The sequence below is a fragment of the Neodiprion fabricii genome, chromosome 1 (assembly GCF_021155785.1).
Source record: "Neodiprion fabricii isolate iyNeoFabr1 chromosome 1, iyNeoFabr1.1, whole genome shotgun sequence".
In the NCBI taxonomy this organism is placed as follows: Eukaryota; Metazoa; Arthropoda; class Insecta; order Hymenoptera; family Diprionidae; genus Neodiprion; species Neodiprion fabricii.
This window is the reverse complement of record NC_060239.1, coordinates 32,646,558-32,665,353: the sequence shown is the minus strand read 5'-3', so window position 1 is coordinate 32,665,353 and position 18,796 is coordinate 32,646,558. Positions and strand designations below refer to the sequence as shown.

General features: G+C 44.8%; 1 protein-coding gene across 2 annotated transcripts in view; it reads right to left on the bottom strand.

The window, feature by feature from the left end:
* Positions 1–933: 933 nt before the first annotated feature.
* LOC124188016 overlaps positions 934–18,796 on the bottom strand; it is a 108,000-nt gene continuing 90,137 nt past the window's right edge. For both annotated transcript variants that reach the window (XM_046580276.1, XM_046580277.1), the window contains exons 2-8: positions 13,646–17,406; positions 12,050–12,175; positions 11,822–11,932; positions 11,090–11,276; positions 6,248–6,429; positions 3,606–3,846; positions 934–3,151 (exon numbers count right to left, since the gene is read on the bottom strand). In XM_046580276.1, coding sequence (XP_046436232.1) covers positions 2,904–3,151; positions 3,606–3,846; positions 6,248–6,429; positions 11,090–11,276; positions 11,822–11,932; positions 12,050–12,175; positions 13,646–17,406 — 4,856 coding nt within the window. In that variant the 3' untranslated portion in view covers positions 934–2,903. The remainder of the gene's footprint in view (positions 3,152–3,605; positions 3,847–6,247; positions 6,430–11,089; positions 11,277–11,821; positions 11,933–12,049; positions 12,176–13,645; positions 17,407–18,796) is intronic.

Sequence of the window (18,796 nt, the reverse complement as noted above, 5' to 3'; positions counted from 1 at the left end):
CCAATCAGCTTGAAATACGAATTGGTTAATTACTCGAACGAGACTCTGCATAGATCACGGACCGCGTGGCGTTTCTCACAAGTAACTTGAATAAAAAATAAGAAACAAAAAGATCGAGCTTCTCGATAAGCCCACAAGTTTTACGAAGAGTGTCTCTGGAGGTAGAGACCGAGAAATAAGGAATTGCAGATATGTGTAAACAGAGTTTTTAGCCGTGCAGCAGGTTTCAAGACATCTGGAAGACCCGAGTAGCTCATTGTAATTATTTGCCCACCTTCCGTTTTAATTAAACTAGAGTAATTGCACGTACGGTATACACGACGGTAATTAATTTAATTAAGTGCGCGGAGTGTATGCATACCTACATGTACACGTAGTTTCTCGGGTAAATTAGACACGGTGATCTTTGTTGCACGTCGAGTGCACGTTGATATATAGTATATAATATTAAAATCTAGAACGTCCATATTGGACTCCGCATTGCGGAGGCAACAGCTGCCTAATTATCCGCCTGCAAACCGTTACAGAAAAAGATAAATATAACGTGCAGCACATGGACGGTGTGTTAATTTCAGAGATTGAAATTCTCCTCGAGTTTGTCCAGCCCATCGATTACCGATCGAATAAACTCTAAATTACATCTCGAGTTTCTTTCATTCCATTTATAAAATGCGAGACGGGAGATTGCCGTAATTAGATTTCAACATGATATGCACCTTGCGCCAAGGCCTGGCTCGCAATTGCATCGCAACGCAAGCAGAGCCAGCTGAGCATTAGGTGAAGCCTAATTTGGTAACGTTTGATCCGAAGTTGCATCGATCGTTGCGGCAAAGAGGCACGTGGGGCAATTTTGTGCAAAACCAGTTGCATGAGGTCGGGACGTAAATGAAAAAGGTCCGGGAGTTGGACGAGGAAGAAAAACGATAAGGCGGATACGTTGAAAACACGATAGCTTTAACTTGAACAATGCTCAGTACACAATAATTGAGACTAAGTAGAGTTTCTTTACTTGTATATATATGTATATATATATATATATATATGTAGGTAGGTGTGTATAACATGCGAGTGATGCGCGATTCTTGCTATTGCAGCTCACGCGGAGGTATGAAGAAGAAATTTAATAACAATTTTTCAAATCAACGTATCGCGTGATGTACGTGACGTCGATATTTTTAAAAACGAAAGTGAAGAGAGAAAAAATAAAACAACAAAATTATGATAAGAAAAGGAATGAAAATATGATGGTAAAAATAAATTAATGCAAAAATACACTGAGAAGTCACAGTTGTAAAAACTTAATTAATTACATATCAACTGACAAAGGTGGAGCTTTGGCTGGCTTAATGTTTTTAATCAATACATATACGAATTATATATATGATTTTAATTTATTAGACACCCGGACGAATAAGATATGGATATGTTACTACATCTGGATAATTTTTCTGACGCATTATAAATAATAACAGCCGAATCCAGATCATGACTCTTGGGTTATTAATTTTTGTATCGCAAATTTTTTCCTCTAAATTGTAAAATATATGTATATTAGTGATCAGGGTACAGCCAATCGCCGCCACAAACTTGTCGAAAGACTAGAATGATTAAGAATAATTGTAAAATGTAAAATTATCTCATAAAATTACGGATCTAAGAGCTGAATAATAAGAATAACATGAAAACTTTATATTTTTGTGTTTTTGATTGGCGATATTATATATTTACAGGTTTTTGTTTTGTTTTTTTTTTCTTTTTTCTTTTTGCTTTGCTTTTGCAGTTCCTTGTTTTGTGTTATTTTTTGTTTTTGTTATTTTCAATCTTTATAAGAATACTTTGCATGCGATGCCAGATGAGCTCACAGCGAAGAATAAATTATACGTGACATTCTACAAAGTGGAATAACGTAGATTAGAATACTTCATACTATCACTTGCAATTGCACTCTGGCATAATAATGTCTCATAATTTGATGATTATTTGACATAAAAAAAAAAAAAAAAAAAAACTCATCGACGTAAACATGTATATCGATTAAATGGCGACTACATCACCAGAAGGACTACTTAACTTTTATCATATACTGTAGTGTATAACATACTTATAATATAATACTAAAAACAGAATACTCATATTTTGTCAAGCTCTCTAGCATAAAAACATCCTCAAATCCACAGAAAACTCTATAAACAGGCAGCCTTTTTCTTCCTTCCCTAAATACGTCTCACGCCATATTTATTAATTATTAATTATCACTATAACACACGAAAAATATTCCCTCCTTAAGTACAGTGACTTTTGATTCTTGGAATGATATTTTAATATCAACGTTTAAAAAAAAAAAAAAAAATAATAAAAAATCAAAAAGAATAACAAAAATCACGACTTTCTCACTACGTTCGTCGTAACGAATTTTAGATGCTTCACGGGTGCTTTTGGGTATCAAATTAAATATATATGAGCAAGTATAACGGTTCGAAAAAAGACAGCAGTGTAATTGCGGACACTAGTCCAATGGCAAGGTGAAAATTTTCAAGAGAACACGTGGCGAAAAATAGCATCGAAGTATGATATGTATAAACGAGGTGAAAATCAGAAGAAAAAAAGAGGACGAGAGTGACCGACGTTTCATCGCTCTTCCAAAAGCTTCCGTCACCCCGAATAGACCGATTGATCGTCATAAAAAAGAAAAACAACGGTAAAACCACTCGTCTCGAATCCGTTGAACCTCAAGACTCTCTTCCGAACGCTCGCAAAGAAACGGTACGAAGATTCAAACAAAATTCACTTCCAATAACACCGGACGCGTTCGCGAAGAGAGCGGAGGCACGGACTAACGAGTCGCATGCAGAACCAAAGGTGCAACTTCGTCCGGATCAACCCCTGGAAGTCGGCCTGTCGTTTCAGTCGGTGCACTCGGAGGCGAAGCTTTCCAAGTCGACGTAGTGTCCGTTCATGTTGTCCTCCAGGAGCTGCGCCAGGTCCCTTCGGAGGACCTGGAACTCGGGTCTTCGGTCCGGATCCGCCTGCCAGCACCTCGATATCACCCTGAAGAGTTCGCTTCGGCAGTGCGAAGGCCGCTCTAGGCGATATCCGCTCTGCACGTTCCGCATCACTTCTCTCGCCGTCATATCAGGATACGGCGTAGAACCTGAAATATTTGAAAATCAGGGATTCGATTCAGCCGCGAAAATTATCACCGATCGATACGTCGTGCTTAGATTTTTTTTTTTTTTTACACACGCTTCATTTTTCACGCCACGAAGTAATCGTCGTCCACATTTTGTCAATTTTAGAATAGAATAAAATAGAATAATTTTTATTATACTAGGATAGCGAACCCAAAGGTTATTATAACCAATGAAGCTGGAGAACAGAGAAAATCAAAAACTGAAAAATTAACTTGAATATAGATCCAGAATTACGAATAATTAGGTAGCAGTGAAATTTTATGGAGATTGTTTGATATTGGGAAATAAAAACCTCACCTTGTAATGTTTGTACCTATTATATTTATACCACGTCTGTTAATTTGATTGGCGTGTAGTTGTAAATCGACGAAATTAAAAAAGCAAAAGTATTTCTTTGGGGAAAAATTACTTCACCTAAAGTCACGATTTCCCACATCAGGATCCCGAAACTCCAGACGTCCGTTTTCGTGGTGAAAAGTGAATAGATAAGAGATTCCGGGGCCATCCATCTGATGGGAAGAGCGTTCCTGCCGTGTCTCGTTTCTATAATCTCACCGTCCTCGTTGGCAAATCTCGACATACCGAAGTCGGCTATTTTGCAGAGTTTGTTGTGATCCACCAGCACGTTTCTAGCGGCCAAATCCCTGTGGATAATCTGTGGAATAAATTGAAAAACGTTACGGTTAATTGCTCGTTATTTATGTTACATAATTAGGATGTCTGGGTATCGAATAATTTTTTGCACGGTAAATTTCCAGGTTTGAATACATATTATCGCTCCTCGAAGTTCCCCGCTTGCCGCAGATATTTTTTAACACTTTTTGCGTAATGGTTGGAATATCAATACGTCTATTTAACCTCTCGTGTTTGCTATTCTTGGACAGACTGAGAATGATATTTAATCTGCAATTCTGAGCCTTGAAGAACATTTTTGCAAAACGTGACGCAGACGGCGCGTGACTCTGTAAACCGCTCATTAGCGACCGAATATATTTACCTGCAATTATTGAATCAGAATACACAGACGTTCAGCGTAGAGTTATTAAACCACAATTTAAATCAGCTGGATATTTTACTCCGTTGTTGGTAAGCCTGGAATTCTTTTCAGTCTTACAAATTCCACGAAAACTTTGTACAAAATTGAGTGAATGTCGGTTGCGTAAAAATTTTTGCTTGTGTTCGTCGGATTCTGTCAAGTGCACAACGTCCAAGAATTAAAATCAATTCAGTTTCAAGCTTACCAAAAAAAATGTAAGATATCGATGCTTCGTTTCAATTCGCTTCAAAATGGTTAAAAATATGGTAGATTCTACAATTTTTCGCTCATTTTATTCAGAAGAATATTTTCTACACAGTCAACGAAGCGGATTTGATTTTTTTCCAGTAGTCAAGTTTCAATATTGGTGCTTTGTTGTATAAAAACAAAAAAGAAAAAAAAAGTTTACAAGTAAATTTTTTTTAAATAGTCGTCTGAACAAAATGAGTAATCGTAAAGTAAAATCCATCGAATCTGTTATATTTTTCCCAATTACATTGAAGCTATTTCAAATAAAGTATCGATGTCTAATTGCAGTAAGCGGCTTTTTACAATTCTAGTGTTTTCTATTCTTGTATTTTCAGACAAACTTTCGCAGCTTACGATTACAGTAATTTTATAAATAAAAAGCATGAGTTTTTTCAGACTAACAAGCCCGCTTAACCGACATATTTTAAGAATATCCCAAATTTCCTGGCATAAAATCGAAGCCACCGATCAATAATATCGACGCTGTGGCGACATGTTACATTATGCACGCAATCACAATGCTTCAAAGTAAGAAACCAACAAAGGTGACGCGAATCGATGATCCAGCGTCAGCTGAGACACAAATATCGCTAATCAACGCCGTTCGCAAAGCCATTCGTTATCGTTAACCGTCGGAGAACCGTGTATGTTGCGGGGGCGTCAAGTGCAGGCGGTGAAACCTGTAGATGAATTTTTTCCCACCGGCGCCGATTACTTTTATTATACCTGCAGGGAGCGGCGAAGGTGCAACAAGCGCAACGCGAACTTTGGCATTGACGTATTTTGTTGCTGGGTTTGATCAATCGCGTGCAATTGACGCGATCCGAACGAGTATTAACTATCAACCGCTTATTTATACACGTTCTCCAAAGAGCCGAGAACTTGAAACGAGTATAATTACGTCTTTGAGGATGACCGTACGATCCGGCTTAGTTGTTTGTCTACTCGAAACTACTATTATATTCATGATTTTCATGGAAATGCTAATTGTACAGGTGGATAAGAAGAACGATCGCTCTTCCGAAAGCAAACCTGTATGATTCTCCGGCTGCGAAACGGCGAATTGGCGTTATGTCGGAAAACGTGTTAAACGATTACAACAGATTTAGTTAGTTGATAATTCGGGTTTCAACTCGGTTTTTTCTGAACTTAAAATATTCTTGGAAGCTTGTCGAACCGCACGTTTGAGGATAAAAATTTGGATATTCATTTTTCTCAAGCTCATTTGCCATGCTCGCGACCTTCACGTCCCTAAAAGGCCGACTGACACATATTTCAAATCCTACAAGGTGACAAATATTTGAAGCAAATATTTTCCCAACTCGAAGGTCCTTGAACGAAATTTGTTCCGCAATAGCAAACCTCTCGGGGCTTTTTTACTCTTTCCATCTTTCTTTATACATTTCTACGGTCACCGTTTTACAACTCGAGCTTACAAGTATAATACACGAGCCAACAATCGAGCGCAAGTATTCAAGACCCATTTTCAAGAGCTCATTCATGCAGTGCGGAGGAAGAATAACGGTGACGAATTTTTTACGAGAAACATTTACACTCTTCATATTTCGAACACACTGCAAAGGTAACCCAGATAAACGTTTCGGGTTATACAAGTTGTTCCTTTTGAGCTCGAGTCGTGCTGACCCAGTGACACTTTGTAAAGAGACTCGCGGAGGCGATAAAAGAAACCAACGCTCAGCGATTTCACCTCTTATTTTTCTCTCGGAGCACGTCGAATGGTTGAAAATTTTGTGAGTTCAAGCTAGCTCACCTTCTTCGAAGCCAGGTACTCCATGCCCCTCGCAACGCAGTAGCCAAAGACGGTGAGATCTCGGGAAGTCAGAGCCGCGGAATCTTCGCTAAAATTGTAAAAGTCTTGTCTGGTCCGATGATCGCGAAGATAGGCGAGCAGTTTTCCGTACATAACGTACTCCAATATAAGGTAATGGGGTTCTGAAAATGAAAGAAAGAAAAACTTAATTTTTTATTTAAAATTGGCCCACGGTGTCGATGAGAGGTTGCAAAAACCTGATCGATCCGTTCAAACCGTCGTCCGTATTCCGAAACTCTGATATTCTTTTTATTTTTCCATCAGTCAATTACAGCTGTTCTTTCAACCAGCTGACGTGAATGCCTCGGTGATTAACTATACCGAGATTGGCAGGCGTCTTGTAACCAGTTCTTTTATCGTCGTATCGAAACCCACGTGCAACTGCAGTTTGAGCCGTGAACGTGACAAGCTATGACTAAACCGTTCGTAATACATGAAAAATGTCAACTGCAGCCACGCGTCGATGTTCGGCGATGAGGTCATTCAAGTGCAGCGTCTGATCGCCGGCTGCTTTATTATACGCGTGTATTTCGTACGGCAACGCTTAACTGCGGTTACTGAGAAAATTCGCAACAACGGGATAACAGCAAGAACAATGCGGTAATCGGTATAAACGCTTACATGTTTTGAATACAATTCGCGTTTAAACGTATTTTTTATACGTCTGTGTATAGAAGCGCTGATTTGCAAGCTCAATTCTGGGTGGGAAATTTGCATAATTAGATTGTTAGCCGGGAATCGAGTGAACGCTGACGACGGTATCACTGCACACAGCGTTTATCGCTCCAAGTGCATGTGATCCGGTTGATAATAAAAAGTGGCTCACGACTTGGTCGTAAACTCCACGCGCGAACCTGAGGTATTTTTTTTCCTTCTCTTTTTGCTTTGGCACTGTTCAACCGTAAAAATTATTTACAAGAAATAAATTTGAAAACACGAACATGAACCTATATTGGACGGTTCGTTTCACCATGGATAAAAATTTATTCGTCATAGGTATAGCATCGAACGAAATTTCGTGTATCGAGCAGATAAATTTATCTGATGGGTTAATAATATTCCAAGTTTTCTCTCTTTATGGATTAACATATCATACACACAGCATGCCGATGATCAAATAAACGACCCGCGATTTTCCAGGAACAATCAGGGGGCGGGTTTTATATCGACCTAACTTGTAAATTGGAATTAAGACTTTCGCATAAACGTGTTCACTGTAAATTTTTCTTTTCTACGTTTTGGCGTAGCGTCACAACGAAATTGGTTTCGTCCCAAAGGCTAGCGATGAAGGTCCGCGGTCTGGTTAGCGAAATATCAACCCGTCGATGCGGTAATGAATTATGGAATATTATCGACGTCCACGAAGCCGCGGCCTGATTTGCAACCTCATGGGAAAATATCGACTGCAGCAGCATACGTGCCTCTGTAATATTTTACGATAGGTAATAACTATAAACAATGGTGCATGCGTCGGTACGATTAGAAAATCACTCGAGCATGGAACCCTCCTGGGCTCCTGGAAATATTAAGGGCGTATTTATGGTGCTTTTAAGACTCGTATTATGGCCGAGCTTCCAGGGTAGGTGGACAGCCACCCACAGTACGCCCTGATTGTAACTTATGAGGGCACTTTTGTCGGGGCCTTAAGGCCTCCATAACTTTCGTATTGGGCGGCAAGGCCCGCCTAATAATTCGCGATTGTTAGCCGAGTCCCACCCGTTTCCTTTTTATCTCTCCATCGCTGTTTACTCTGCGTGCCGGGAGAGCTGGAGATACAAACGACTTGAGACCGCCGGTATAAGTACGCCATCGATCAGAATTAGACCGAAGATTCGTGCGGATAAATTTCGCAAATTTATTCAGCGCGATCGTATAGAAGTTGAAAAATCAATACTAGGGTGACGATTGGCCGGAGACAAGGCACGGATCGAAGCTTAACGATCGTACAACGAATTTGCGATAACAGTGACGCAACTGCAAGTCGGTTCATCGCGAAAGGCGGAGAAAAAGCGATCAAGTGAATTCTGAGAACGAGATGTTCGTTAGAGTAAAATATATTGTTTCCGCGTTGAGACGTGAAGTCAGCGATTCGGAGGTGGGGAAAAAATAAGGAAAAGCGAGAGAACCGTCAGCAGATACGACTAGAGGCGTCGAAGTTCTATTGCATCTGAAGATCCGCTTCAGCTGCGTTCGCGTGCCGATACGAATCGGAAAAAATTATCGAAACACCTTGAACGTCTCGTTCTTACGTCTCGGTATTCGAGTGGCGCATCCGATGAAGCTGACTTATTCAAAGCTCTCAGTCTGCAGGAGTTTCCTTCGGACGCGCGAAGCTTGTAGGTGGAACATTATAAATTTATATATTCACTCTCGGTTCAATGTTAAATAATAGCATTCAACGCCCACCGCGCGGTGCTTGTCGGGTATTGAGTGTGCGAAATGTCAGCCATCTTGAAATAATCGCTGTTTCAAAGAAACCGCTACTTCGACAAATTATTTCCCGACCGTCCGTTTGCCTTTTCCAAGTTTTCAGCTTTTCGTTTCTTCGCTGCGCTGTTTTGTTTTCTCATTTTTTGCAACACAACGCGGTATTAGATTTTAATAAAAAATCAAGATTCCAGACTCTGGAGATCACAGGTGCACCGGAAGTCAAAAAACGACGCTCGCTTACCGGGAAATAATGCCCGCGGGATAATGGCTATAAATTTACCAATCGTCTGAAATACGAGGCGCGAATAATCGAAATTTGTCACCGCTATCTGGATCTCCGTGAATGCGTACAATACAAAGCAGTATTCAATTATTCGATGGCGATTAAGGAAACCCCGCGGTGTGCAAACTGCAGCGGCAAGCCGATCTTGCAGACTCGATCTTCGAGGAAGAATAAAGGATCAAAAGATTACAATCGAACCGCCCGCGCCGGTTATCCTCTTCGGTTTCTATTTTATTACGGAAAAAAAACTGACCCTCGTAGATCATCCGAGTCAAAACCCGATTTCGAACGAAAAACCGCCCACCGTTTAGCGCAGGACAAGCTTGTTTAAATCTCGGGAGTGCCACTCGTTTGCAGCCATGGTCTTTTTTCATCTCTCTTTGTCTCTCTTGTTTCAAGTATTATATTTGCACATGACAATGAATTAGACCTCGTGCCGATTTCGGGACACGATAAAATACATTCCGTAATTAATGCCGAGATATGTGGGTCGCATCCGTAAACCGTGACCAGGAAACGGGCACTCTAGAATTTTTTTATCACGCGTTATCCGATTTTTACATCATTCGGAAAGTCTCGGTTTCACGATATGACGATGAATATGAATCTCAAATGTAATCTAGATCCTAGAAGTAATAGGGAATAAAACTTTTGCAATTTCTACAGCAATGCGGAATCTGAAGTGCGAAAATCGGTTTCAGAGCATCGAAAACTTCATCCAAATTCAAAGTGTATCGATTAAACAATGCGCGTATTTTGAATACCAGCCATAAATTTTTCTCCCTAGTCGCATTATTATATACATATATGAGGTGAAATATATTCGCAGAACCCTTTGTTGTCTGCAAAGTTTCAAGCACAGCTTTTAGGCTGGGACTATTTGACTGCGAGGGTCGAGAGAGTCTTATGACAATGGAGATCCTCGCCTCCCATGAACAATTAGATCACGAATTTGAAAGTATGATACGGTACATAATGGTAATCGAGTAAATTCACGTCGTACTTGATGTGTTGGCGTTTTTCCTTTCTTCGCTGCTTTTCTTTTTTTCTTTTTCCTTCTTTCTTGACGCATGGGCGAGGCCGTGTCGTAGACATGACCCTCAAATTAAATCGGGGCGAGAGTTTAAAATTGCAGTGCGTAACATGGCGTGTTCAATGCGTTCAGAGCGCGTTTCGATTCAATTGAGAATCACGTCTATACTCGAAGTTCTTCTTCTTCGCAGACAAACATGTTTTCGCTGGATAGAATTACGCGGCTAGTTCGAGATTCACGATGCAAGATTTATTAGCCCCGTCAGTTTTCTCGAGAGGGTCAAGTTGGCGCCGCGCGAATAATAAAAAAATAATATGCAATATTCCGACGCCGGTGTAATTAAAGAAATTAGTAAATCATAGTTGAATTATCTATCTGTTGACCTCTCGCTGCGATGATCTTCACTCATTGATATTCCAATCGCCGTGCGCAATCACCAATTACATAATAACGCGCCATTCTTTTCCTCTGTTTGTTCAAAATTGTTATGATTCATTTTACAGCGGTTGCAAATTCCGCTCTCAACTTACCAATAATCATGACGCTTGTCGACGTTTCACGTAACTTCGCGAACCTTTTTTTTTTCTAGAAATATGAGAATAAAAAATCGATTCGTCATAATTGCAAGACGAATTCGTTCGTCGTTTTAAAATACGAAATCGTGCACGCGAGTCTGACGTGATTACAATTACCTGCAAAATAAAAAAGCTACAGCGTTATTTCTTTTCGAAACTCGTTTTGCCGATGGCAAATCATTTCCACGACAACAACAATAATCCCGCGAATATCCCGGCTATGGCTCGCCTTTGACTTGTGAACAATGGTCTGTCGGACACGTCGCCATTGCATTAATTACGTACGGTAGATTATCTCCGGATGTTCTTACTCGGCACCAAGAAGATACATTATGAATTTCTCAGCTTGAGATGCAAATTAACAAGGATCGCTTCTGGTCGCAATTTCGAGAGAGGATTCGTAAAATAGAGAGAGATTCCTGATCGAGGAGGAGGATTGATACAAATCAATCGACACTCACCTTCCTCCGTGCAGCAGCCGAGGAGGGTGACGACGTTCGGATGATTGCCCAACTGCTGCATGATTTCGAGTTCCCGAACGAGGTCCTCCTTCTCCCTCGAGGACGCGCCTTCCTTGACGGTCTTAACGGCGACGAGCCGCGTCGTGCCCTGGTGACCGGTGAGGTCGTCGGCCTCGGCTTTCCATACCTGTAGGAGAAGGAAAACGATGCGAGTGCATTACGGAGGGAATATGGTACATCGGGAGCACACTTTGCATAATCACTTAACGACCACGGTCAGTGGATACCGCTGCAGGTAAGCCGAACGCCTGGCGTGCGAGTGCGAGGTAGAAATGCGCGAATGTGAGACTGGACGAGTCTCGGTAACGCGATGCCCTGATATTTCAATCAATAAATACCATGCACGCGGCTGAAGAAGTGTGTCGGTTCGGAACGAGCTCGGGGCACAGAACGATTCAATGCAACGAATCTCCTCTCGTTCTCTGACTCTCTCGGTTTTGCGCGGAGGTGATAATCCTCAATTTGCAACGCACGAGGCAAGGCCTGCGGATTGAATAGCCTCAGCAGGAAATTGCTCCGGACAATTCGACGCCGCGAAACGTAACGTGCTTTTCATCCTCGTTACAATAGTCCAAAGGCTCCGAGGCGCGCGGTGAGCGAGCGCGTATGTTACACGGGGTATAAAAAAAAAAAAAAACTTCGTTGTTTGCGATGTTGGCGCCGTAAATTTACCTGCCCGAAGTTTCCTTGACCTAGGACCGTCTGCAGCCGAAGTTTGTCTCGCGGGAATTCCCACCTGGATTCCTGGCTCGGAGGTGGAGGCGGTTTTTCTCCCTCGTGACACTGGAGGACCAATTAAATGATTAAAACACGTTTTTCTTCCTCATCGCGGTCGGGAGCGACTGCATCGGGAGTGAAATTTATTCACGCGTAATGGGACTGCTTTTAATAAAAACTCACCAGGTGCTGTATCCGAGGCAGTTTTGTTATCGCCTTTTCGATCGACGTCTTGAAGTCTCCCTTCTCCAGATTCAGACCGTCTTTCCTACAGCTTATCTCCGATGACGTATCCGACTCTTCCAGCATCTACGCAAGTCGATAAAAATCATCATCATATATTTCGTTACGACTCTTGTTCAACGACGTCTCAAAAATTACACCACGAACGAGGATCGTAGATACCTCGGGTAATATACTTGTATTCTCCTAACGGTACAAAAAAATTTTGCCTCGAGCTTACGATGCCGGGTTTGAGATTAACAGATGTGCCAGTCGCGCTCACAGTTTCAATTTTTTATTTTCATTTTATATCAAGCAGCAATTTAAGCTGTCCCGGATCAGAAAAAGGTAGGGTAAAAGAAAAATCCAATTTTCGCTGAACCAATTTTCGAGTCATCCCAAAATGTTGAGTCGCTGTTCGGTATTTTACGGGACGTATTAAAAAAGTACAAGACGCGTGCATGTTGCGCGGTGACTCGGTAACCTCGATGAATGGCACATGTGGCGATGACGTCAGAAGCGTTCATCGCCCACTTGGCATAATCCAGCTTAGGTATACAGTCACCTGCGTCCGACACGCGTTTCTCGTAGTAAAAAAGAAAAACTTGGGTTAACAACGAAGAGTTGATGAGTATTTGTCGTAACGACTCCCGGAGTTAAGCGAAGCCCGTTGGCACGTAACGAATCCGATGGTAAGGTACTCGTACCTTGGCTGAGCATAAATTAAATTCAACCGGAAAGGAGGAATTGAAGAAAGGGTAAACGGTGAAACAAAAGGTGTTCGGAGACAAAAAAGGAGAAAAGAATGATAAGAATACAGTAGATGTACACGTCGCTGAAACTAAGCGCGCAGTTTCGTTGTGTTTTGTTTGGCAACGAACGCGTCAACGGTCTTGTTGTTTCACTGAGAAAGTGACGCGAAATATTTAATTATAGAAACCGCATTGACGTATTACACACCTGTTATTGCCAAACGGCATGCCGAGTCTTGTTAGAATACCCCGTTACGAACAATCGACGTTAGACATTTTTCAAACGCGTTTTATACACCTGTTGCACAATCTGCGTCACGCTTTTATTGTTTGTGTAACGTACGTGCAGGTCTGATCATCGTAAACGAACGATCGTTGATTAAAACTAGCGCGGATAAACAGAACAACGAGCCATCGGGAATGATCGAAACGCCAAGAAGAAGAAGAAGAAGAAGAAGAAGAAGAAGAAGAAGAAGAAGAAGAAGAAGAAGAAGAAGAAGAAGACGAATTCCTGCTTCGTGAAGCGTTAAGGTATCTCCCCCCCCTTTCCGGCAACTCTCAGGATATGAAAAATCTATACATTTCCTACATTTCCGTGTGAGTGAAGTGAAGAAGAACGCGTTATACTCGTCAACCCAATTTTATACAGGTTTCAGGGGTGAATTGCATCGATCGTACGTCAGTGACTCGATGTGTTCACCGTCGTAAAACTGGTTCGGCAATAAATATCTTTACGACTTGTAAAACTTAAGTGGATAAAGCCAAGGAGTATGAATAATGGCGCATAACGCCTGTGTGTTTTTACCTTGCGATTTCTAATAATCAGTCTTCTTAAGATCAGTCCGACGCCAACGGCGATTGGAAAGACGACGAGGGTCGCCAGGATGTAGCTGACGACGGCCACCGTCTCCTGAGTGGCGACCGTGTCGCCTTCGGAGGCGAGGGACGTCCTGTTCACAGCAGGATCAAACGTCGAGGAATTGAACATGGGCACGGGGGTTTGATGGGTTTGCCACTGGTGTCGAGTTCGGTTTGTACCGACACCGGCACTCGCCAAGCCGCTTCCTCGGTTGGAGTACGAGGGTTCTCCGGGTTCGTGAGGTGCCGGCTGGTCTGCCCGGTGCCGGGTTGAATTGTCTGGCTTGTTCGACAAGGAATCAGGAAGTCGTTGGGCGCCGGGATTGCGGCCGGCCGGAGGAGGAGGATGCTCGTGAGCCTTACTTTTTGCCGTTTCCACGTCAGGTAGTGAACCTGCGGTTGCAGGCGAAGTCGCGGTAACCGAGCTCGGCCCTTTTTCATCTCGTTGTCCCTCTTGCCCGGCGACCGGAAGTATTACGGGCAGAGTTTCAATTCCGTGGGAGGACGACCTCGAGGCAGGAGAACTGGTTCCGTTGAAGATCGACGTTCCATTGTACAGGTGCATTATGGGCAGGACGTTGTCCTTGTCTCTCGACTTGTCCGATAAGTTCCTGCCTCTGACTTCCGGCGATCTCTCCACGCTCACGGTTCCTTGACCGTTCAAATTTCCCCCGGATCGAGAACCGTTCGGTTTTGTGACCGTCAACGACGGCGATCCGCCTTCACCTTCACCTTCGCCTTCCTCCGACGTTTGTACTTCTGGGTTCGGGATCGTCGTCACTTCGGGTCTTACCGTGTTCGGCGACCTGTACATCTGTTGGATCTCCGACGGGCTCAGATCCTCGGCAATCCCGAAGGGCCGATTCGCCTCACTGAGATTCGTCGTTCTGATAACTGGAACCTGCGTGACCGACTCCTCGACGGTGACCGCGTTCCCCTTTTTCTCCGCCGGCACATCTTCCGCCGACAGTATCCTCGGTGTAACCGAGAAAAGCGACGGTAGAATTGTACTTTGTACTGTTACAGTTTCTTTACCCGACGTCGCGGTCGGTTCGGGTCTCTGATCAATCGTTCCACCTCTCGCCTCCACTTGGGAAGCATCGTCACGAAGAACCTGGGCCCTATCACCGGGCTGCTCGCTAGCAACACCGTCATTAGAACTATTAGAATAACTACCACCGCTTATTGCACTTTTGGAAGAAGTCACCCTAACCTCGCTATAACCATTAGGCTTGTCACCACCGTTTCCTTTCGATCCGTCAAAGTTTTCCTCAACCCGCGTGAGGTTCCTAGATTCCGAAGGCTTCGTAGTGACATCCAAAAGCTGCATATCAGGAGCAGCGTTGTTATCCGTCACGGCCGAGTCTCTCCTCAGTGATTGTTCCACCAACATGTCTGGTGTCATTTGTCCCAAACTTTCCTCGAAATTACGTTTCCCATTTACGCTTTTGGGCCCCTCGTAACTTTGTGTAACATTACCCGTGGGTCGGTTGGAATGCAGTGACTCATTAGAGGTTTTCGACGTATCCGACCGAACCGCTGTCGACTTATCGGTCTCTTCACTATGCGCAAACTGTATCGAATCCGGCTCACCTTCCTCGTTCCTCAGCGGCGGTGGCCGCCTGTGGTTTTTCGATCCTGGTTGATCCGCCCTAAAGTTATGCCTGCGAGGTTGGTTCCGGTGACGAGCGCCTTTGCCGATCGGCTCCTCACTGGGTCTCTGGTTCAACACTGCACTGGCCGATTTCAGCAGCATGCGCTGATCCACGTCCCGGGCGTTTATCTCATCACTAAACTCGGCGGAAACTGGTCCAACGGAACTCTGGTCCCTCTGACCGGCTTCCGAGTCCGGTATTCGAGGCTTGTTTACTTCGAGCGGCGTTCGAATCGAGGTTTCACCGCGGGATGCTGCGTCTGGGTCTGACCGGGGCCCGTGATCCCCACTGCGATCGCTGCTCTGCTCCCCCTCCAAAGTTGTAACTCCTTCAGCCGCTGAGCCGGCACTGAGATCGGACCGCGACCGCGTCGCCACTATACCGCTCGACGAGCCGTCGCTTATCTCGGCGGTCCCGAGTGGCGCGGGTCCCTGTTGCCGGTGCTGCTCGCCTTCCTCCTTGCTGCTTACCCCAGGTCCGGAGTAGTTGCGCAACAGTCGCGTCACGTTGGTTATCGTGTAAGCGTACACGTGTTGTTGCGCCGGCAGAGCGACAGGTGGAGAGCCCGCACCTGGAAGCGCCAGGTTTCCGCGATCCTCTCCGACCTTCGACGTCGAGGTTTCGCCGACGACTATCCTCAGGGTCGTGCTTCGCCTTGTTTCCGGGTGATCCGTCGTCGCGGTGGAAGCCATCCTCGGAGGTTCGTCGTCCTTGGGACTCGTCAGCGTCACTTTTTCCGAAGGATACCCCACCGCGTGCCCGTTTACCACGGACCCTGAATCCTCCTGGTACCCCGTCTCCCCCCCGCCACTCGACGTCGCGACCGAGGGACCGAGATTCCTCGTCTCGTTCGATATCTGGGTCGAGCCGTCTTCCCCGGCTGCATTCCCAGATGCGCCAGCCTCGTGGGATGCTGGGCCCCCTTTCCCTTGGACCGGCGTCTCGCCGAGCACCTGGTCAACCGACGATGCGTGAGCGGACGGGTCCGCGGGGCGCCCCTCGCCCTTGGCGACGGCGTCGCTTTCCGACGCGTTCCTCGTCTCCGGAGCCCCGATCACGTTCGAGACGATCGTCGGGTCGGCGGGCTTCGTCGGTGGTTTTCGGTAGTAGAGACTGCTGGCGCTTGGATTTCTGAAGGCGGGCACCTTCAGGTTCGGGATCTTGTTCCTCTCGATGGTCTGTTTCTCAATCGCGATGTTCATCTCCTCGTTAATGATTTCCTCCAGGGTGGGAACCGGGACCTGCGTCGTCGTCGTGCTGAGCCTCTTCCCGACGAAGCGTCTCCTCGAGTTCGAAACCGGGGAAACCGTCGGCGTAACTTCGACGGAGTTACTGCTCGTCGTATTCTGCGTTTCAGGACTGAGCTTTTGACCGAAGTACAAAAACTGCGTCATCTCTTCGATCGGCACGTTGCTTTCCACCGGTCTGAAGTGCTTGTACAGACTGTCGGACATCATCACTGTATTGTTGCTACTACTTTTTCGAGGATCAGGTTCGCTCCCGGACGCGATCTTAGCACCGCCGACCCTCTGCAGATGCTGGGAACCGTTTCTAGTCGTAGAAATATGCCCGCTCCTCGAAAAGCCAGACGATGCTTTGTGTCTGATTTCTGTTCCAACCGTCGTCCTGTCATCACGACCGAGATCCGTCGTCTCCGCGGTCTGTTTGCCGGATTCAGAATTCTTAGATGTCAGATTTCCACTACCCTCCATCAGGCTCGAATCCCTCTCGGCTTTTCTGACCGCAGTTCCGATTAACGGTTCCGATGCTTCTTCCTGGGCCCCAATCTCCACCTTGGATTCACCGGGCGCCGCGACGTAGACGCCGTGTCTGGTCTCCTGGCCCTCCAGGACGTCGGTCGCATCCTTTGGCACATCAGCGCGCAGCCGAGTCGCGCTCACGCCTCGCAGCTGATCGCCAGGACGCTGCGCCAAGGCTTGGCGACGTTTTGCAGCCAGGATATTTCGGAGCGCTTGTTCTCTCTTCGCTTTCGACGAGGGCAGCTCGGCGTGCAGCGACATTCTTCCGTGGCGGTGATGATCGGTAGACGCATCTGTAACACGATAAGAGAAACGAAAATTTAGAACTCATATCAACGTGGGAGGACTTGACGTGGGCGTTCCGCGGAAGACTAATTTCTACGACGTCGTGTATTAACCGCAAAACTGGTTATGGAAAGTTTCGTTCTCCGGGTGATCAACAGTCATTCTTGACATTTTGCACCTCGGATTTCGGTTAATTCAATATCAGGACCTATCGCAGTAACGGTAAATTTTGACGGTGCAAAGCGCCTAATAACGGCTTCCATGAAAAACGACCTGCAAGACTCGAGTCGTGGGGCACGATTATCCGGGGCAGTAGAGGTCCAATTAATTCGTACACGTAGAGTCCTTGATCGGCAGTTATCGGATGACAGATCTGAGAACGAGTGCGACAGTCTTGAGAGCCGAAGACGATATACCCGGGGTCAGAGATGAGTCCAGGGTTCGTCCCGGATCAATGTTTAGGGTTCGGTAGGCGTCATCCGATAATGTACCATGAATGTACCGTTAATTTTCTCAACGCGTTGTGTCCGTTCGTTTGTTTCGTTCGCTATCGCGTTACGCTCGAAGTGTTTCTCTCCGTGGTTACATTTGCTTTCTTTTTATTTAAAACGTTCCTTTTTCTTTCTTTTCTCATTCAAATCCTAACCGTCGAATCGACACAACGAGCATAGGTTCGGCTTGTTTCGTTAACTCATTCCCCTTTTGCTGCAAAATTTCTCCATGTAAACCTGCCAAATAATCGTCCTTTTCAAATTTCAATCAAACCCTGCAACGGAATTCATTGAGCAAATATGCGACTCCGTCTACCCACGCGCATTACAGTACACTGCCTTTGAAACCATGTTTTCGATCGGCGATTATCGTACACTCGCGTGGGTTTCGAGCCAGATGTGTGGCTAGTCCCACTTATTCTTAGTTCGTTCTATCTCTAGCCTTGTCACCAATAAAGCTTGTACCCACATGGAACAGTAGCAGCGGTGAGGTGTACTGGTTCAAATTTCAAATCCAACAGTACCGATGAAGTCAGATTCGTTTCCAGAGGTTACTGCACGTGAATGGTATGCAGCTTGTCTTAAAATAAAGAAAAAAAAGTACAGACGTGGAACGATTCTTGCTCGCATTGAGATCGCGATTTCGATTCCGGGATCGCTTCGCTTCGTTTTATATATTTAAACATTATTCAAGCTTTGCGTTGAGCCTGGTTACTCGATTACTCCGTATAGAACAGAACGTGCATCATGGATCACGAATCGTAGCGGGAATCAATCATCACCAATCACGGAACAGATCTTGGAGACGATTTTTATCTTACGTCCGTGCAGCACTCCGATCGATTACGAAAATGACTGGCCGAATATTTTTCTACTAACCGCAGAACGGCTGATGAAGAATCGCCTG